At 43.5% G+C, this 19,437-nt stretch overlaps 1 protein-coding gene across 7 annotated transcripts in view; it reads right to left on the bottom strand.

Annotated features, from left to right (window-relative positions):
• PPFIBP1 (PPFIA binding protein 1) overlaps positions 1-19,437 on the bottom strand; it is an 80,468-nt gene that overhangs the window by 50,030 nt on the left and 11,001 nt on the right. For 6 of the 7 annotated variants that reach the window (XM_073544281.1, XM_073544278.1, XM_073544280.1 and 3 more), the window contains exons 2-5: positions 7,648-7,731; positions 5,421-5,629; positions 1,075-1,161; positions 737-850 (exon numbers count right to left, since the gene is read on the bottom strand). In XM_073544281.1, the coding sequence (XP_073400382.1) occupies positions 737-850; positions 1,075-1,161; positions 5,421-5,629; positions 7,648-7,711 (474 nt within the window). In that variant the 5' untranslated portion in view covers positions 7,712-7,731. Of the gene's footprint in view, positions 1-736; positions 851-1,074; positions 1,162-5,420; positions 5,630-7,647; positions 7,732-18,195; positions 18,263-19,437 lie in introns of those variants that run through there. The other variant, XM_073544275.1, reaches the window with a different exon arrangement.

The raw sequence follows: 19,437 nt of genomic DNA on the forward strand, positions 1-19,437 counted from the left end.
TAATACAGGATATAACTCAGGATCAGTAATGTAATGTATGTACACAGTGACTGCACCAGCAGAATAGTGAGTGAAGCTCTGGGGTATAATACAGGATATAACTCAGGATCAGTAATGTAATGTATGTACACAGTGACTACACCAGCAGAATAGTGAGCGCAGCTCTGGGGTATAATACAGGATATAACTCAGGATCAGTAATGTAATGTATGTACACAGTGACTGCACCAGCAGAATAGTGAGTGAAGCTCTGGGGTATAATACAGGATATAACTCAGGATCAGTAATGTAATGTATGTACACAGTGACTGCACCAGCAGAATAGTGAGTGAAGCTCTGGGGTATAATACAGGATATAACTCAGGATCAGTAATGTAATGTATGTACACAGTGACTGCACCAGCAGAATAGTGAGCGCAGCTCTGGGGTATAATACAGGATGTAACTCAGGATCAGTAATGTAATGTATGTACACAGTGACTGCACCAGCAGAATAGTGAGTGCAGCTCTGGGGTATAATACAGGACTTCCTCTCATCTTGGCACTCAATTATCTTTGCTGTAAATACATCTTGAGCCAAATCTAAAAGTTCGGTGAAAGTTTTCTAGGTCACTGGGAAGACAACCAGTATCATCCTCTACGTTTGTTGTGTGTATATAATAGCCTCCAGATTAATGCGGATTATATAATTAGTTGGGAGCCACATCTACACGGCCACCGGGGGGCGCCCTCTCACCTGCTGTAACATCTCCTCGGTTGCATTCAGCTTCTCTCTGTGTTCTTCCAGGCAAAATTCCAGGTCCCGGATTTTCTCCCCTTGTGCCTCCACCTGGTCGGTCAGGACGCTCACCTGTAAAGTAATAAAAAAAAAAATCATAAACTTTTATTGGCGCCATGACGCCCTTCAAATATTCAGGTCAGAGAAAGAGAAATGCATGCTGGGAAAATCCTTGTGCAAGTCGAGATCCTGAGATGTTGCGGTGACTTGAGCCGCCGTCCTGTGTGTATAATCCATGCCTGTAATTAAAGTGGACACCGGCCCTTTAAGAGCCACCATGTCCACAGATACAGCACCTGCAGCACTAGAGACTCCTTGTCATTCTCCAGACGGGACAGCCGCTCCTGGTAGATGTCGCTGGTGCCGGTGATGTGGCCATTAACCTGCAAGACACCAGGAGACCGTAAACAACAACTTATGGCCGCCCCTTTAACTCCTCGTCGTCCTTATCACTGCCTTCGTCTCTTGTATAAAAACATACGAGGGATGTCAGCGTTTCATTAAAGCTGGGGGGGGGGGGAAATAATGGCGCCGTTGCCCCTAGCAACCAATAAGCTGGTCACTGCCATTTAATATCCATCAATCCTATGGAAAATGAAAGTTGCATCCTGATTGGAGCAGTTTCCCATCCCAACCAATCAAATCTCAGCTCTCATTTTTAGAAGGTTCTAGTTAAATGAAAGCAGTAATCAGATTGGAGCAGCTGCCCGTGGCAACCAATCAAGTCGCTGCTTTCGTTTTCCATAGAGCTAATTGAAAAAATGATCTGCTTCAAGCAGCCGTCGTTATAGGCAGCCAATGAGATTGAGGCTTTCATTTTGGACAGGGTTGTTACAAAATAAGAGCCAAGCTCTGATTGGTTGCTGAATGGAGCGGGGGGGGGGGGGGAACGACGACGACGACAATATAACGCACGGCGAAGCCTATAATCCGACGCCGGCGCTGCGGGGTGTGACGCTCGGAAAGCCAGTAAATGGGTAGTGGTCGCCTTTTATGGGAGGAAGATGAAAGTGAAGGCACTTGTCGCATGCCTATAAAACTCCTTTAAGAGGTCGGAAGCGGGAAAAAAAAAATCCACGTAAAAGGGCGATAATATCTACAGCGGCCCACACAAGCCACTCGGGGGCGCCGCCGATCAGATCAAGATGTCTCCGCCACAAACGCGGAGCTGGAGATCAGAAATAATAATAATGAAGATTTATTTGGCCGCAACTTAAAAACCGCCACGAAATTAAATTTTTCAAGGACGCGAACAGAAGCGGCTCTGGAGTGGAGTCCATTATACACGTCACGTACAGAGACGCCAAATACTCGCCGAGCTCAGCAGCCTCCCTGCCAGGAACGCACAGAACCCATCTGTCAGCCACCACCTGTAACGGGCCGCCGCTACCCCAAACCCACGGGGCCGTCACCCGGAAATAACAGATTCAAGGCGTCCATAAGCAAAATCACGGGACGGGGGAAAAGGGTTGGGGGGATTCTGGCCAGGAAAATATCGGGAGCATAAATATATATATCAACCACCTGGAAAAAAAAAAAAGACAAAAATTTGCTCGAAGCTCTTAACATCCGTCGTACTTGAATAATACGATTATGAGGACTTGCCATCCGATTATGGTCAAAATCTATAAAAAAAGGAGCATCAAAATACTACATGTGCCTCAAAAAAAAATAAAAAAAACAAAAAATACAAAGTGAAAACCAGACAAAAGGTAAAACAAAAATGTAAATTTAGAGGGAAAAAAGTAAAACTACACAAATGTATAAACAAAAGCTACAAAATTCTAAGAAAAAAAGCTACAAAAAGAATCTCAAAAAGTGAAGAAAAAAAATTAAGCTAAAATAAAAGAAATATACTACAAAAATGTAAAAATAAAAGCTGCAAAATTTAAAGAAAAAAGCTATAAAAAAAAAAAAACAATCTGAATAATAATAATCTACGGATTTAACAGACGTTACAAAAAGTTTTACATTGGTCATCCTGGAATCAAAATACACAGAAAAAAAAAAACTTCAAAAAGTGAATAAAAAAAAACAACAACTATAAGGTAAAAAAAAAACAACTATTACACACAATCTGCAGACGACGTACTTGAGAGACGACGTTACCACAATCCTTACTCTGTGCTCCTACGTTCTAAAGGCCACATGGGAAGTATCCCATCCAGGAGACGAGCAGAGGATGGCGCCGGGCCCCGGGGGTTAGAGCTCCTCCGGCCACAGATGACTCAAGTTGCAGCCCACCAGGGCCAATGACTTAAAGGACCCCTGTGTACTCCCAATAAATTGGTCCCAAGGCGTCTCCAGACATCACATCGGAAGGATCTGTGGACGTCCACCCCGGACAGGTGAGGGGCTGAGCTATGACCCGTTGATGTTGTGCTCCCGGCAGCCGCTCCAGGTCTGAGATTATGGAGTCACATCTACCTCTTTTCCCCGACACCATTCATTAACCGAGACCTTTGTGACTCATCTCCATCAAACACAAAGCAAGGAGATCATAAAACACTCAGCGCAAACGTGACAATGAACTTCTGAAGAGCTTGTGGCGTCTTTTGCTGACGTACGTTTTCACAGGTGACTGGCCCTTTAAAAAAGGAGATAAGAGGCGCCCTGTAAACAGGGGAGCCAGAAACTGAACACCATGAGGCCAGGATGATAGCACAGGAAGTAGCTGTCTGACCCATAGAACTGGCCAGATTACTTCTCACCGGGTCAACCGGTCACCCACAGTCAGTGATGGCACAAACTGCCTAAGTGTTCCATTCCCTCAGCTTTGATCCCCAAATATTTTCCAAGGTTTACTGTGCTTTTGCTGTTCTCTCAAACCACACCCACTTTTAACAAGCCACGCCCCTCCAAGTCTCTACCTTGACCGCATGGCCAAGTCAGAGGTTTGCTGTGATCACCAAGGTGTCCCTTTTTCAGCAGCGTCCCAGATGTTCACAGGTATAACAACTTTTTGTGCTAAAGCTTTCCTTACCCTGCCCCTGAGGAGCATAATTAACAAGTCACTTCCTTTTAAAACTAGTCTCCGCCCACCTGATGTTGGGGCTTTGTTTCATTGAGATTCCAGAGGCATCAGCGAGATGTCCTTTCATGAAGATTTTGGAGGCATCAGTGAGATGTCCTTTTGTCAAGAGCCTCCCAGATGTTCGCTTGTAAATTAAAAAAAAAAATATCCTACCCCCACCCCTGAAGAGCGTGATTAACAAATCACTGCCCTCTGAAACCGGTCTCCACACCCCTAGAAAACATTAGATGTTGAGGCCTAGTTTCATGAAGATTTTGGAGGCATCAGTGAGATGTCCTCTTATCAAGAGGCTCCCAGATATCTGCAAGCAAATTTTTTTTTTTTTTTAAAGAGCTGTCTTAGGCTAGTTTCACACTAGCGTATTTTACATGCAGCGCACGGCGCCGCTAAGCCCCGCCCCCTGCCCGCTCATCTCCTCCTACTATCGCACACGGCCGCATGCGATCTGCGCACCCTATCTTTAGCATAGGGTGCGCAGACTGTGCGCTAGTATGATTTTTGCGTGCGCTGCGCACTTTTTAAGGTGCGCCGAGCGCGCCAAAATGCAACATGGTGCGTCCGGCGCACCTTCAAAAGTGCGCAGCGCACGCAAAAATCCTACTAGCGCACGGCCAGCGCACGCAAAAATCCTACTAGCGCACGGCCAGCGCACCCTATGCTAAAGATAGGGTGCGCAGATCGCATGCGGCCGCGTGCGATAGTAGGAGGAGATGACCGGACGGGGCGGGCCTTAGCTGCGCCATGCGCTGCATGTAAAATATGCTAGTGTGAAACTAGCCTTAGCCCCGCCCCTGCAGAGCTTAATAAACCACTTCCCTCTAAACACAGACTCCACACCCCTGAATGATTAGATGTCAAGAAAGGTTTTGGAGGCATCAGCAAAATGCCCCTTTATCAAGAGGTTCCCAGTTGTTTGCAGGAAGACATTTTTTTCAAGCTGCCCTAGGCAGCCGCCTTGTCTTTGCTCCACCCCCGCAGAGCGTTATCCTCCTGTGTCAGCCAATCATGTATAGGGAACCTTACTCCAAAACAGAAATATATGCAAAAAAGAGACATCCCTTACAAAAGGAAAAAGCCAAGTTCTCCTACTGTCCACACTGGACAGGGACAGAAACTATTTAAATGGCCTCTATGCAATATTATACATCCACTATAAAGGCTTCGTCTGCTCTCGATTTTCAGGAGTCGAGAGAAGACAAGTGGGGGGGGGGGGGGGGGGGAGGAATATTCACACTGCGCGAGTACGGCGTGCCGCAGCTTGTCTGCAGATTATCTCAGGACAGCACAGACGAGGGAGGGGGGGGAAACTGATAGTGGGGAGGTCACCAGAGCTTCTATACATTCTCATAATAAAGGCGGCCTCTCCTGAAATACTTTGTGCTGCTGGGATAACTGCTTCTCCTCCTGGACACGTCTCAAGACACCGGCCCCATGCAAGTCTTGTCCATCGTTGCGGGGACTGGTCAGTCTCTGTGGCACATTAGTACAAAACGCATCGATCCTGAAATCCTCTGTGCTGCAGTGGACTATTCTCTAACCCTTCCGATGTATCAACACCGCCCCCGAGGAGATTTTTTTTTTTTTTCTTTTTTGGTGAGGGCCTCTTACCAGCATCTGACTCTGCAGCCATTCGGCCAGGACCTCTGCGGTGGAGTCGGGCACCTGGCACCTCAGCCCGTCCCTCTCGTCGGTGTCCATCATCTCCAGCATCCCCCGCAGGTCCTCGATCAGGTGCAATACCCGGAGGCTGCCCATGAAGGGCGAGGTCGGGGACTGACAGTCGAAGAGGCCGTTGGAGTATTCTAGAGCCTTGGAGCCTGGGAGGGAGAAGAGGAAAGAATTAAAGGGACGGCGCCTCCATATACACTCTGCTGCCCTCTGACTGGAGGACACATTAATGCAGCTACTGCTCCCTGGTGTCAGAGATATCATAGGTGGCTACACCTAAGTCACGGACAACCAGAGGCTGACACCCCGCCCTGACCGTTAGATGACCACACAGCTGCCGGCTCGGCTCTGGCACTCCGCTTCTGTGTCATTTCTGCGTTTGTCCCATGACCCCGCTGTTGCTCTCTGCTTTGCAGACCTCCACTGTAAAGAGCAGAATTAACTCGTGGGCGACTAATATCCGGAGCAGCGGTCACTGCACCGGCTCACCCCTAAATACCAGGCACCCTGATCATCCATCCCTCGTCCGGGACCAGTGAGCTAACACTAAATCTCAAAGATCAGGAAAGAGAAGTCCTACAAATGCCAGTTATCACCTCTACACAGAACAGGAGGTAAACGTATGAAGAGCGGGGGTCCGACCACTGGTACCCTACTGATCACATGTAAATGGAGCAATGGTGTCTGTGTGTGACCACCCCTCCTTTCATACCATGGAAGCAGCAGTGCACATGTGTGACCACCCCTTCATTCACTACCATGGGAGCAGCAGGGCGCATGTGTGACCACCCCTCCATTCATACCATGGAAGCAGTAATGCACAAGTGCGACCACCCCTCCATTCATACCATAGGATTAGCAATGCTCATGTGCTACCACCCCTTCATTCACTACCATGGGAGCCGCAGTGCGCATGTGTGACCACTCCTCCATTCACTTCCATGGTAGGACTTGTGCGCATGTGTGACCACCCCTGCATTTACTTCCATGGGCGCAGTAATGCGCATGTGTGACCACCCCTCCATTCACTTCCATGGGAGTCTCAGTGCGCATGTGTTACCACCCCTCCATTCACTTCCATGGGAGCCGCAGTGTGCATGTTACCACCCCTCCATTCACTTCCATGGGAGCCGCAGTGCGCATGTGTGACCACCCCTCCATTCACTTCCATGGTAGGAGTTGTGCGCATGTGTGACCACCCCTGCATTTACTTCCATGGGAGCAGTAATGCGCATGTGTGACCACCCCTGCATTTACTTCCATGGTAGCAGTAATGCGCATGTGTGACCACCCCTCCATTTACTTCCATGGGAGCAGTAATGCGCATGTGTGACCACCCCTCCATTCACTTCCATGGGAGCCGCAGTGCGCATGTGTGACCACCCCTCCATTCACTTCCATGGGAGCCTCAGAGCGCATGTGTGACCACCCCTCCATTCACTTCCATGGTAGGAGTTGTGCGCATGTGTGACCACCCCTGCATTTACTTCCATGGGCGCAGTAATGCGCATGTGTGACCACCCCTCCATTCACTTCCATGGGAGCCGCAGTGCGCATGTGTTACCACCCCTCCATTCACTTCCATGGGAGCCTCAGTGCGCATGTGTTACCACCCCTCCATTCACTTCCATGGGAGCAGCAGTGCACATGTGTTACCACCCCTCCATTCACTTCCATGGGAGCCGCAGTGCGCATGTGTGACCACCCCTCCATTCACTTCCATGGTAGGAGTTGTGCGCATGTGTGGCCACCCCTGCATTTACTTCCATGGGAGCAGTAATGCGCATGTGTGGCCACCCCTGCATTTACTTCCATGGGAGCAGTAATGCGCATGTGTGACCTTCCCACCACTCCATTCATACCATGGGAGCAGTAATGCGCATGTGTGACCACCCCTCCATTCATACCATGGGAGCAGTAATGCGCATGTGTGACCACCCCTCCATTCACTTCCATGGGAGCGGTTGTGCGCATGTGTGACCACCCCTCCATTCATACCATGAGAGCAGTAATGCGCATGTGTGACCACCCCTCCATTCATACCATGGGAGCGGTTGTGCGCATGCGTGACTTAGGTGGGGGGGGGGACACAGGCTCCACATTTCGGAGCTCGGCGGGGGTCCTAGTATCAGATTATTCGGTGGCCCGATGTAAGCCGGCGACTCACCGGCGATGATGCCGTCCATCTGCTCCAGAGCGGCGGCCAACATGTCACTGGCGTCCGTCATCATCCTGCTGCCGGCGCTCAGTCCTGGAAGAGAAGAATCCGCAATCATGAAACAGAGAGCTCAGGATGAGCACCAGGCAGACACGCTGCTGTGAGGAGACACAGGCCTGCGATCATCCTGGAGATAAGAGCCCGGACCTGTCAGGACGGAGGTCTCCCGGGGGCCCATTTACAACTGTGTTTGGATTAAGATCGAGATGAAGTGCAAATATAACCTTGTAAGGAGCGCGAGAAAGAATGGTCCGACCAGGACGGAGGAGAAGAGCGGGCGGATTCACAGCGGGGGAAGGAAACCGAAATACTGTCCATTATACACCAGAGCTGCACTCACTAATCTGCTGCTCCCTGCAGTACCACCTTTCACCACAGATGGCAGCAGCTGATTTTCAGAAGACCTCAATCTACCAGCACCACGATCGATCGAGATCTGAGCCGATCAAACACTCATTTCATTTAATGCGACTCGGTGATGGCAGATAAAAAAAAAATACAAAATTCAGAGCCCCCTTAAATGAAGGCACGTGCGAGCGGATTTTGGCATGGACACACCCGTAGGGTTTATTAATGGGTGCGACACTGTCCCTGCATGAAAGCAACAGGGAGGAGGCAAAAATATTTGTCTTTACGGCATCAAAGCAAGCACTCGTATCGGGGAGCGCACCACAAGGGGTTAAAGAGACGGAAACATAATAACAAAAACATGAAATGATACAAAATAGACACAAAATAGTTTACCTCTTAAAGGGCCAGTAACCTAAAAGCGGGCAAAAACAAGGGAGTTATAAGAGAAGCGATTAAGGACCTCGGAGGGGACAAGTAGGGACCATAGCAGACACGACTCTACGTGGAGTTCCCCTTTAAGGTCTCTGGCACATTGGAGCCTTTACTCACCACATCAGAAAGAAAAGCTAAAGAGAATGAAAAGCTAAAGAGAATGAAAAGCTAAAGAGAATGAAAAGCTAAAGAGAATGAAAAGCTAAAGAGAATGAAAAGCTAAAGAGTATGAAAAGCTAAAGAGTATGCCGTCCGCCCTCCGGGGACAGAAGTCTGCAGATGACGGGCAGCAGACCGCACATTACCGCTGAGCACTTCACCACACAGATCGGACCCCCCCCCCCCCCCGGAGTGCGCCCAGTCATTAGTGGCCCGCCGGGCCGCAGCTCGTTATGTCATTACTGCTGCGGGACAAACTTTACATTAAAGTGGAAGAAAAAGATAATCAGAAACCAGTAGAACCAGTCACATGAGCAGAGATTCAATTATAAGATTATGGGATGGAACGCCGGCTTACGAGACCGCCGGGCGCTGGGGGCGACTGAAACCAGCGGACACTTCAGTGGGTACAAACCCAGAGACACAACGACGTGTCCATGGGAAAAGGAACAGAGAGGTTGAGAAGGGGGGGAAGGCAAAGAGGGGACAAGAGGGGGAGGCCAAGAGCGCCAAGGGGGGGGGGGGGAGAGAGACGAAGCGTGCCAAGAGGGGGGTGTCAAGAGCGCCAAGAGGTGGGGGGAGGCCAAGAGCGCCAAGAGGGGGGGGGAGGCGAAGAGCGCCAAGAGGGGGGGGGAGGCGAAGAGCGCCAAGAGGGGGGGGGAGGCGAAGAGCGCCAAGAAGGGGGGGGAGGCGAAGAGCGCCAAGAAGGGGGGGGAGGCGAAGAGCGCCAAGAAGGGGGGGGAGGCGAAGAGCGCCAAGAGGGGAAGGCCAAGAGCGCCAAGAGGGAAAGGCCAAGAGCGCCAAGAGGGGAAGGCCAAGAGCGCCAAGAGGGGAAGGCCAAGAGCGACAAGAGGGGAAGGCCAAGAGCGCCAAGAGGGGAAGGCCAAGAGCGCCAAGAGGGGAAGGCCAAGAGCGCCAAGAGGGGAAGGCCAAGAGCGCCAAGAGGGGAAGGCCAAGAGCGCCAAGAGGGGAAGGCCAAGAGCGCCAAGAAGGGAAGGCCAAGAGCGCCAAGAGGGGAAGGCCAAGAGCGCCAAGAGGGGAAGGCCAAGAGCGCCAAGAGGGGAAGGCCAAGAGCGCCAAGAGGGGAAGGCCAAGAGCGCCAAGAGGGGAAGGCCAAGAGCGCCAAGAGGGGAAGGCCAAGAGCGCCAAGAGGGGAAGGCCAAGAGCGCCAAGAGGGGGGGGGAGGCGAAGAGCGCCAAGAGGGGGGGGGAGGCGAAGAGCGCCAAGAGGGGGGGGGGAGGCGAAGAGCGCCAAGAGGGGGGGGGGGAGGCGAGGAGCGCCAAGAGGGGGGGGAGGCGAAGAGGGCCAAGAGGAAAAGAGCAAATATTATAGTAGTTATATTCTTGTACATAGGGTCAGTATTATAGTAGTTATATTCTTGTACATAGGGGGCAGTATTATAGTAGTTATATTCTTGCACATAGGGGGCAGTATTATAGTAGTTATATTCTTGAACATAGGGGCAGTATTATAGTAGTTCTATTCTTGAACATAGGGGGCAGTATTATAGTAGTTATATTCTTGTACATAGGAGCAGTATTATAGTAGTTATATTCTTGGACATAGGAGCAGTATTATAGTAGTTATATTCTTGCACATAGGGGGCAGTATTATAGTAGTTATATTGTTGAACATAGGGGCAGTATTATAGTAGTTCTATTCTTGTACATAGGGGGCAGTATTATAGTAGTTCTATTCTTGTACATAGGGGGCAGTATTATAGTAGTTCTATTCTTGTACATAGGGGGCAGTATTATAGTAGTTCTATTCTTGTACATAGGGGGCAGTATTATAGTAGTAATATTCTTGTACATAGGGGCAGTATTATAGTAGTTATATTCTTGTACATAGGAGCAGTATTATAGTAGTTATATTCTTGTACATAGGGAGCAGTAGTATAGTAGTTATATTCTTGTACGTAGGGAGCAGTATTATAGTAGTTATATTCTTGTACATAGGAGCAGTATTATAGTAGTTATATTCTTGTACAAAGGGGCAGTATTATAGTAGTTATATTCTTGTACATAGGGGCAGTATTATAGTAGTTATATTCTCGTACCTGGGGCAGTATTATAGTAGTTATATTACTGTACATAGGGGCCGTATTATAGTAGTTATATTCTTGTACATAGGAGCAGTATTATAGTAGTTATATTCTTGTACATAGGAGCAGTATTATAGTAGTTATATTCTTGTACATAGGAGCAGTATTATAGTAGTTATATTCTTGGACATAGGAGCAGTATTATAGTAGTTATATTCTTGCACATAGGGGGCAGTATTATAGTAGTTATATTCTTGCACATAGGGGGCAGTATTATAGTAGTTATATTCTTGAACATAGGGGCAGTATTATAGTAGTTCTATTCTTGTACATAGGGGGCAGTATTATAGTAGTTATATTCTTGTACATAGGAGCAGTATTATAGTAGTTATATTCTTGGACATAGGAGCAGTATTATAGTAGTTATATTCTTGGACATAGGAGCAGTATTATAGTAGTTATATTCTTGCACATAGGGGGCAGTATTATAGTAGTTATATTGTTGAACATAGGGGCAGTATTATAGTAGTTCTATTCTTGTACATAGGGGGCAGTATTATAGTAGTTCTATTCTTGTACATAGGGGGCAGTATTATAGTAGTTCTATTCTTGTACATAGGGGGCAGTATTATAGTAGTTCTATTCTTGTACATAGGGGGCAGTATTATAGTAGTTCTATTCTTGTACATAGGGGGCAGTATTATAGTAGTAATATTCTTGTACATAGGAGCAGTATTATAGTAGTTATATTCTTGTACATAGGGAGCAGTAGTATAGTAGTTATATTCTTGTACGTAGGGAGCAGTATTATAGTAGTTATATTCTTGTACATAGGAGCAGTATTATAGTAGTTATATTCTTGTACATAGGGAGCAGTAGTATAGTAGTTATATTCTTGTACGTAGGGAGCAGTATTATAGTAGTTATATTCTTGTACATAGGAGCAGTATTATAGTAGTTATATTCTTGTACAAAGGGGCAGTATTATAGTAGTTATATTCTTGTACATAGGGGCAGTATTATAGTAGTTATATTCTCGTACCTGGGGCAGTATTATAGTAGTTATATTACTGTACATAGGGGCCGTATTATAGTAGTTATATTCTTGTACATGGGGGCAGTATTATAGTAGTTATATTCTTGCACATAGGGGGCAGTATTATAGTAGTTATATTCTTGCACATAGGGGGCAGTATTATAGTAGTTATATTCTTGTATATAGGGAGCAGTATTATAGTAGTTATATTCTTGTACATAGGAGGCAGTATTATAGTAGTTATATTCTTGTACATAGGGGCCGTATTATAGTAGTTATATTCTTGCACATAGGAGCCGTATTATAGTAGTTATATTCTTGCACATAGGGGGCAGTATTATAGTAGTTATATTCTTGCACATAGGGGGCAGTACTACAGTAGTTATATTCTTGTACATAGGGGCAGTATTATAGTAGTTATATTCTTGTACATAGGGGCAGTATTATAGTAGTTATATTCTTGTACATAGGAGGCAGTATTATAGTAGTTATATTCATGTACATAGGGGGTAGTATTATAGTAGTTATATTCTTGCACATAAGGGGCAGTATTATAGTAGTTATATTCTTGCACATAGGGGGCAGTATTATAGTAGTTATATTCTTGTACATAGGGGCAGTATTATAGTAGTTATATTCTTGTATATAGGGAGCAGTATTATAGTAGTTATATTCTTGTACATAGGGGCAGTATTATAGTAGTTATATTCTTGTACATAGGAGGCAGTATTATAGTAGTTATATTCTTGTACATAGGAGGCAGTATTATAGTAGTTATATTCTTGCACATAGGGGGCAGTATTATACTAGTTATATTCTTGTACATAGGGGCAGTATTATAGTAGTTATATTCTTGCACATAGGGGGCAGTATTATAGTAGTTATATTCTTGTACATAGGGGCAGTATTATAGTAGTTATATTCTTGTACATAGGGGCAGTATTATAGTAGTTATATTCTTGTACATAGGAGCAGTATTATAGTAGTTATATTCTTGCACATAGGGGGCAGTATTATAGTAGTTATATTCTTGTACATAGGGGCAGTATTATAGTAGTTATATTCTTGTACATAGGAGCAGTATTATAGTAGTTATATTCTTGCACATAGGGGGCAGTATTATAGTAGTTATATTCTTGCACATAGGGGGCAGTATTATAGTAGTTATATTCTTGTATATAGGGAGCAGTATTATAGTAGTTATATTCTTGTACATAGGAGGCAGTATTATAGTAGTTATATTCTTGTACATAGGGGCCGTATTATAGTAGTTATATTCTTGCACATAGGAGCCGTATTATAGTAGTTATATTCTTGCACATAGGGGGCAGTATTATAGTAGTTATATTCTTGCACATAGGGGGCAGTACTACAGTAGTTATATTCTTGTACATAGGGGCAGTATTATAGTAGTTATATTCTTGTACATAGGGGCAGTATTATAGTAGTTATATTCTTGTACATAGGAGGCAGTATTATAGTAGTTATATTCATGTACATAGGGGGTAGTATTATAGTAGTTATATTCTTGCACATAAGGGGCAGTATTATAGTAGTTATATTCTTGCACATAGGGGGCAGTATTATAGTAGTTATATTCTTGTACATAGGGGCAGTATTATAGTAGTTATATTCTTGTATATAGGGAGCAGTATTATAGTAGTTATATTCTTGTACATAGGGGCAGTATTATAGTAGTTATATTCTTGTACATAGGAGGCAGTATTATAGTAGTTATATTCTTGTACATAGGAGGCAGTATTATAGTAGTTATATTCTTGCACATAGGGGGCAGTATTATACTAGTTATATTCTTGTACATAGGGGCAGTATTATAGTAGTTATATTCTTGCACATAGGGGGCAGTATTATAGTAGTTATATTCTTGTACATAGGGGCAGTATTATAGTAGTTATATTCTTGTACATAGGGGCAGTATTATAGTAGTTATATTCTTGTACATAGGAGCAGTATTATAGTAGTTATATTCTTGCACATAGGGGGCAGTATTATAGTAGTTATATTCTTGTACATAGGGGCAGTATTATAGTAGTTATATTCTTGTACATAGGAGCAGTATTATAGTAGTTATATTCTTGCACATAGGGGGCAGTATTATAGTAGTTATATTCTTGTACATAGGGGCAGTATTATAGTAGTTATATTCTTGTACATAGGGGCAGTATTATAGTAGTTATATTCTTGCACATAGGGGCAGTATTATAGTAGTTATATTCTTGTACATAGGGGCAGTATTATAGTAGTTATATTCTTGTACATAGGGGGCAGTATTATAGTAGTTATATTCTTGTACATAGGCGCAGTATTATAGTAGTTATATTCTTGTACATAGGAGCAGTATTATAGTAGTTATATTCTTGCACATAGGGGGCAGTATTATAGTAGTTATATTCTTGTACATAGGAGCAGTATTATAGTAGTTATATTCTTGTACATAGGGGCAGTATTATAGTAGTTATATTCTTGTACATAGGGGGCAGTATTATAGTAGTTATATTCTTGTACATAGGGGGCAGTATTATAGTAGTTATATTCTTGTACATAGGGGGCAGTATTATAGTAGTTATATTCTTGTACATAGGGGGCAGTATTATAGTAGTTATATTCTTGTACATAGGCGCAGTATTATAGTAGTTATATTCTTGTACATAGGGGCAGTATTATAGTAGTTATATTCTTGTACAAAGGGGCAGTATTATAGTAGTTATATTCTTGTACATAGGGGGCAGTATTATAGTAGTTATATTCTCGTACCTGGGGCAGTATTATAGTAGTTATATTACTGTACATAGGGGCCGTATTATAGTAGTTATATTCTTGTACATGGGGGCAGTATTATAGTAGTTATATTCTTGCACATAGGGGGCAGTATTATAGTAGTTATATTCTTGCACATAGGGGGCAGTATTATAGTAGTTATATTCTTGTATATAGGGAGCAGTATTATAGTAGTTATATTCTTGTACATAGGAGGCAGTATTATAGTAGTTATATTCTTGTACATAGGGGCCGTATTATAGTAGTTATATTCTTGCACATAGGAGCCGTATTATAGTAGTTATATTCTTGCACATAGGGGGCAGTATTATAGTAGTTATATTCTTGCACATAGGGGGCAGTACTACAGTAGTTATATTCTTGTACATAGGGGCAGTATTATAGTAGTTATATTCTTGTACATAGGGGCAGTATTATAGTAGTTATATTCTTGTACATAGGAGGCAGTATTATAGTAGTTATATTCATGTACATAGGGGGTAGTATTATAGTAGTTATATTCTTGCACATAAGGGGCAGTATTATAGTAGTTATATTCTTGCACATAGGGGGCAGTATTATAGTAGTTATATTCTTGTACATAGGGGCAGTATTATAGTAGTTATATTCTTGTATATAGGGAGCAGTATTATAGTAGTTATATTCTTGTACATAGGGGCAGTATTATAGTAGTTATATTCTTGTACATAGGAGGCAGTATTATAGTAGTTATATTCTTGTACATAGGAGGCAGTATTATAGTAGTTATATTCTTGCACATAGGGGGCAGTATTATACTAGTTATATTCTTGTACATAGGGGCAGTATTATAGTAGTTATATTCTTGCACATAGGGGGCAGTATTATAGTAGTTATATTCTTGTACATAGGGGCAGTATTATAGTAGTTATATTCTTGTACATAGGGGCAGTATTATAGTAGTTATATTCTTGTACATAGGAGCAGTATTATAGTAGTTATATTCTTGCACATAGGGGGCAGTATTATAGTAGTTATATTCTTGTACATAGGGGCAGTATTATAGTAGTTATATTCTTGTACATAGGAGCAGTATTATAGTAGTTATATTCTTGCACATAGGGGGCAGTATTATAGTAGTTATATTCTTGCACATAGGGGGCAGTATTATAGTAGTTATATTCTTGTATATAGGGAGCAGTATTATAGTAGTTATATTCTTGTACATAGGAGGCAGTATTATAGTAGTTATATTCTTGTACATAGGGGCCGTATTATAGTAGTTATATTCTTGCACATAGGAGCCGTATTATAGTAGTTATATTCTTGCACATAGGGGGCAGTATTATAGTAGTTATATTCTTGCACATAGGGGGCAGTACTACAGTAGTTATATTCTTGTACATAGGGGCAGTATTATAGTAGTTATATTCTTGTACATAGGGGCAGTATTATAGTAGTTATATTCTTGTACATAGGAGGCAGTATTATAGTAGTTATATTCATGTACATAGGGGGTAGTATTATAGTAGTTATATTCTTGCACATAAGGGGCAGTATTATAGTAGTTATATTCTTGCACATAGGGGGCAGTATTATAGTAGTTATATTCTTGTACATAGGGGCAGTATTATAGTAGTTATATTCTTGTATATAGGGAGCAGTATTATAGTAGTTATATTCTTGTACATAGGGGCAGTATTATAGTAGTTATATTCTTGTACATAGGAGGCAGTATTATAGTAGTTATATTCTTGTACATAGGAGGCAGTATTATAGTAGTTATATTCTTGCACATAGGGGGCAGTATTATACTAGTTATATTCTTGTACATAGGGGCAGTATTATAGTAGTTATATTCTTGCACATAGGGGGCAGTATTATAGTAGTTATATTCTTGTACATAGGGGCAGTATTATAGTAGTTATATTCTTGTACATAGGGGCAGTATTATAGTAGTTATATTCTTGTACATAGGAGCAGTATTATAGTAGTTATATTCTTGCACATAGGGGGCAGTATTATAGTAGTTATATTCTTGTACATAGGGGCAGTATTATAGTAGTTATATTCTTGTACATAGGAGCAGTATTATAGTAGTTATATTCTTGCACATAGGGGGCAGTATTATAGTAGTTATATTCTTGTACATAGGGGCAGTATTATAGTAGTTATATTCTTGTACATAGGGGCAGTATTATAGTAGTTATATTCTTGCACATAGGGGCAGTATTATAGTAGTTATATTCTTGTACATAGGGGCAGTATTATAGTAGTTATATTCTTGTACATAGGGGGCAGTATTATAGTAGTTATATTCTTGTACATAGGCGCAGTATTATAGTAGTTATATTCTTGTACATAGGAGCAGTATTATAGTAGTTATATTCTTGCACATAGGGGGCAGTATTATAGTAGTTATATTCTTGTACATAGGAGCAGTATTATAGTAGTTATATTCTTGTACATAGGGGCAGTATTATAGTAGTTATATTCTTGTACATAGGGGGCAGTATTATAGTAGTTATATTCTTGTACATAGGGGGCAGTATTATAGTAGTTATATTCTTGTACATAGGGGGCAGTATTATAGTAGTTATATTCTTGTACATAGGGGGCAGTATTATAGTAGTTATATTCTTGTACATAGGCGCAGTATTATAGTAGTTATATTCTTGTACATAGGGGCAGTATTATAGTAGTTATATTCTTGTACATAGGGGGCAGTATTATAGTAGTTATATTCTTGTACATAGAGGCAGTATTATAGTAGTTATATTCTTGTACATAGGAGCAGTATTATAGTAGTTATATTCTTGTATATAGGGGGCAGTATTATAGTAGTTATATTCTTGTACATAGGGGGCAGTATTATAGTAGTTATATTCTTGTATATAGGGAGCAGTATTATAGTAGTTATATTCTTGTACATAGGAGCAGTATTATAGTAGTTATATTCTTGTATATAGGGGGCAGTATTATAGTAGTTATATTCTTGTACATAGGGGGCAGTATTATAGTAGTTATATTCTTGTACATAGAGGCAGTATTATAGTAGTTATATTCTTGTACATAGGAGCAGTATTATAGTAGTTATATTCTTGTATATAGGGGGCAGTATTATAGTAGTTATATTCTTGTACATAGGGGGCAGTATTATAGTAGTTATATTCTTGTATATAGGGAGCAGTATTATAGTAGTTATATTCTTGTACATAGGAGCAGTATTATAGTAGTTATATTCCTGTACATAGGAGCAGTATTATAGTAGTTATATTCTTGCACATAGGGAGCAGTATTATAGTAGTTATATTCCTGTACATAGGAGCAGTATTATAGTAGTTATATTCTTGCACATAGGGGGCAGTATTATACCTCTGTATAGCTAGAAACTTCTCTATATAGCCGTGAAGAACCATTTAGCATGCATGGTGTCGGCTCCATGCACCATATGGCAGTAATCTGTTATTTTAAACCACGTGCCAGAAAGGGAATCTGTGTGGGTGCACCAGTAGCCGCCCGGAGGACACCGTTTACCCAGTGACGGCGGCGCTGCTTGCTCAGTGGACTCTTAGGTAAACATGGCTCCCGGTCACTCCATGTTCCAGCGGCTCCTCTGTTTCCTCCGCTATCAGATCCCTGACATACAACCTGCAGACCTGTAGAGAATCCCTCCGGCTTTCCCAGCAGCAGATCTCCTATGGGGCTGATCACTTACCGGCTTGGCTTCTAGCGTCGCTCCCGCCAGCAGCGGCCAGGATGGGATCCGCCTATGTGGATGTGGAGGGGTCGGGAATTTGGAGTCAGGAGGAGATTTCTCCCTGGAATACCAATGTGACCGAGCGGAGACAACAAAGCAGAGCGGCGGTACAAGGGGGCGATTATCCCCAGCGCGCAGGCAGGCGCAGGCTATATCTGGACTCCTTTCATTTTACAAACAGCGCGCTATGATACAGTTGCCTGACAATCGCAGGCTGCCTTAAAGGGACAGTGCAAAATTAAAGGCGGCTAAAGCTAAATATAGCATTCTTCCAGAAACAGCGCCACACCCAACCTCAGGCTGTGTCTGGTATTGCAGCTGGACTCCAAACAAGGGAACACAAGAACAAGTGTGTGCAATCCCTTCAAGTGGCGTCTGACAACCCTCCTCCCGACACTGCCTGGAGGTTAGTGCCGGGGGGGGGTTGTGGAACAAAAGGAGGCATTTTTCAGACCTAAAAACGAAGGTTCACACTGGATGTGAGGTCTCGCTCCTCGCCAACGTCTGCCCCGGATATATATCTGTATCTTGTTCTTATAGCCATTACTTTTATTCCTGCAGCTCCCAGGGCCGGCTGTGGTGCAGCGAGGTCACAGAGGATGAAACTGAGGGACGGTCAGCGAGTGAAAGCGACACAGGGAAACAGAAGAAACATCAACCACAAGGGGCAAACCGATCATCTGCAACTACACAACCGTGTGAGGGGGTGAAAATACAGAAGAAACAACGGCGACCACAAATACTGAGCACGGAGGAAAGAAAAAGCCTTCACTATTACTGTACAAGTGGCATCATCTCTCCGGAGCGCTGATCCCGAACTGATCCCTCACCAATCTACAGGGATCAACGGAGCTTCAAAGAGCTCCTGACACCGACACATACTGACTATATATAATGCCCACCAACAGTGCAAATATACCCTACTGCCCCTATGTACAAGAATACAACTACTATAGGGCGGCACGGTGGCTCAGTGGTTAGCGCTGCAGCCTTGCAGCGCTGGGGTCCTGGGTTCGAATCCCACCAAGGACAACATCTGCAAGGAGTTTGTATGTTCTCCCCGTGTTTGCGTGGGTTTCCTCCGGGCACTCCGGTTTCCTCCCACATTCTAAAGACATACTAATAGGGAATTTAGATTGTGAGCCTCATCGGGGACAGTGATGATGATGTGTGCAAAATGTAAAGCGCTGCGGAATATGT

This window comes from Dendrobates tinctorius, unplaced genomic scaffold, assembly GCF_039654945.1.
Source record: "Dendrobates tinctorius isolate UK_male_01 unplaced genomic scaffold, ASM3965494v1 ptg000136l, whole genome shotgun sequence".
Classification (NCBI taxonomy): domain Eukaryota; kingdom Metazoa; phylum Chordata; class Amphibia; order Anura; family Dendrobatidae; genus Dendrobates; species Dendrobates tinctorius.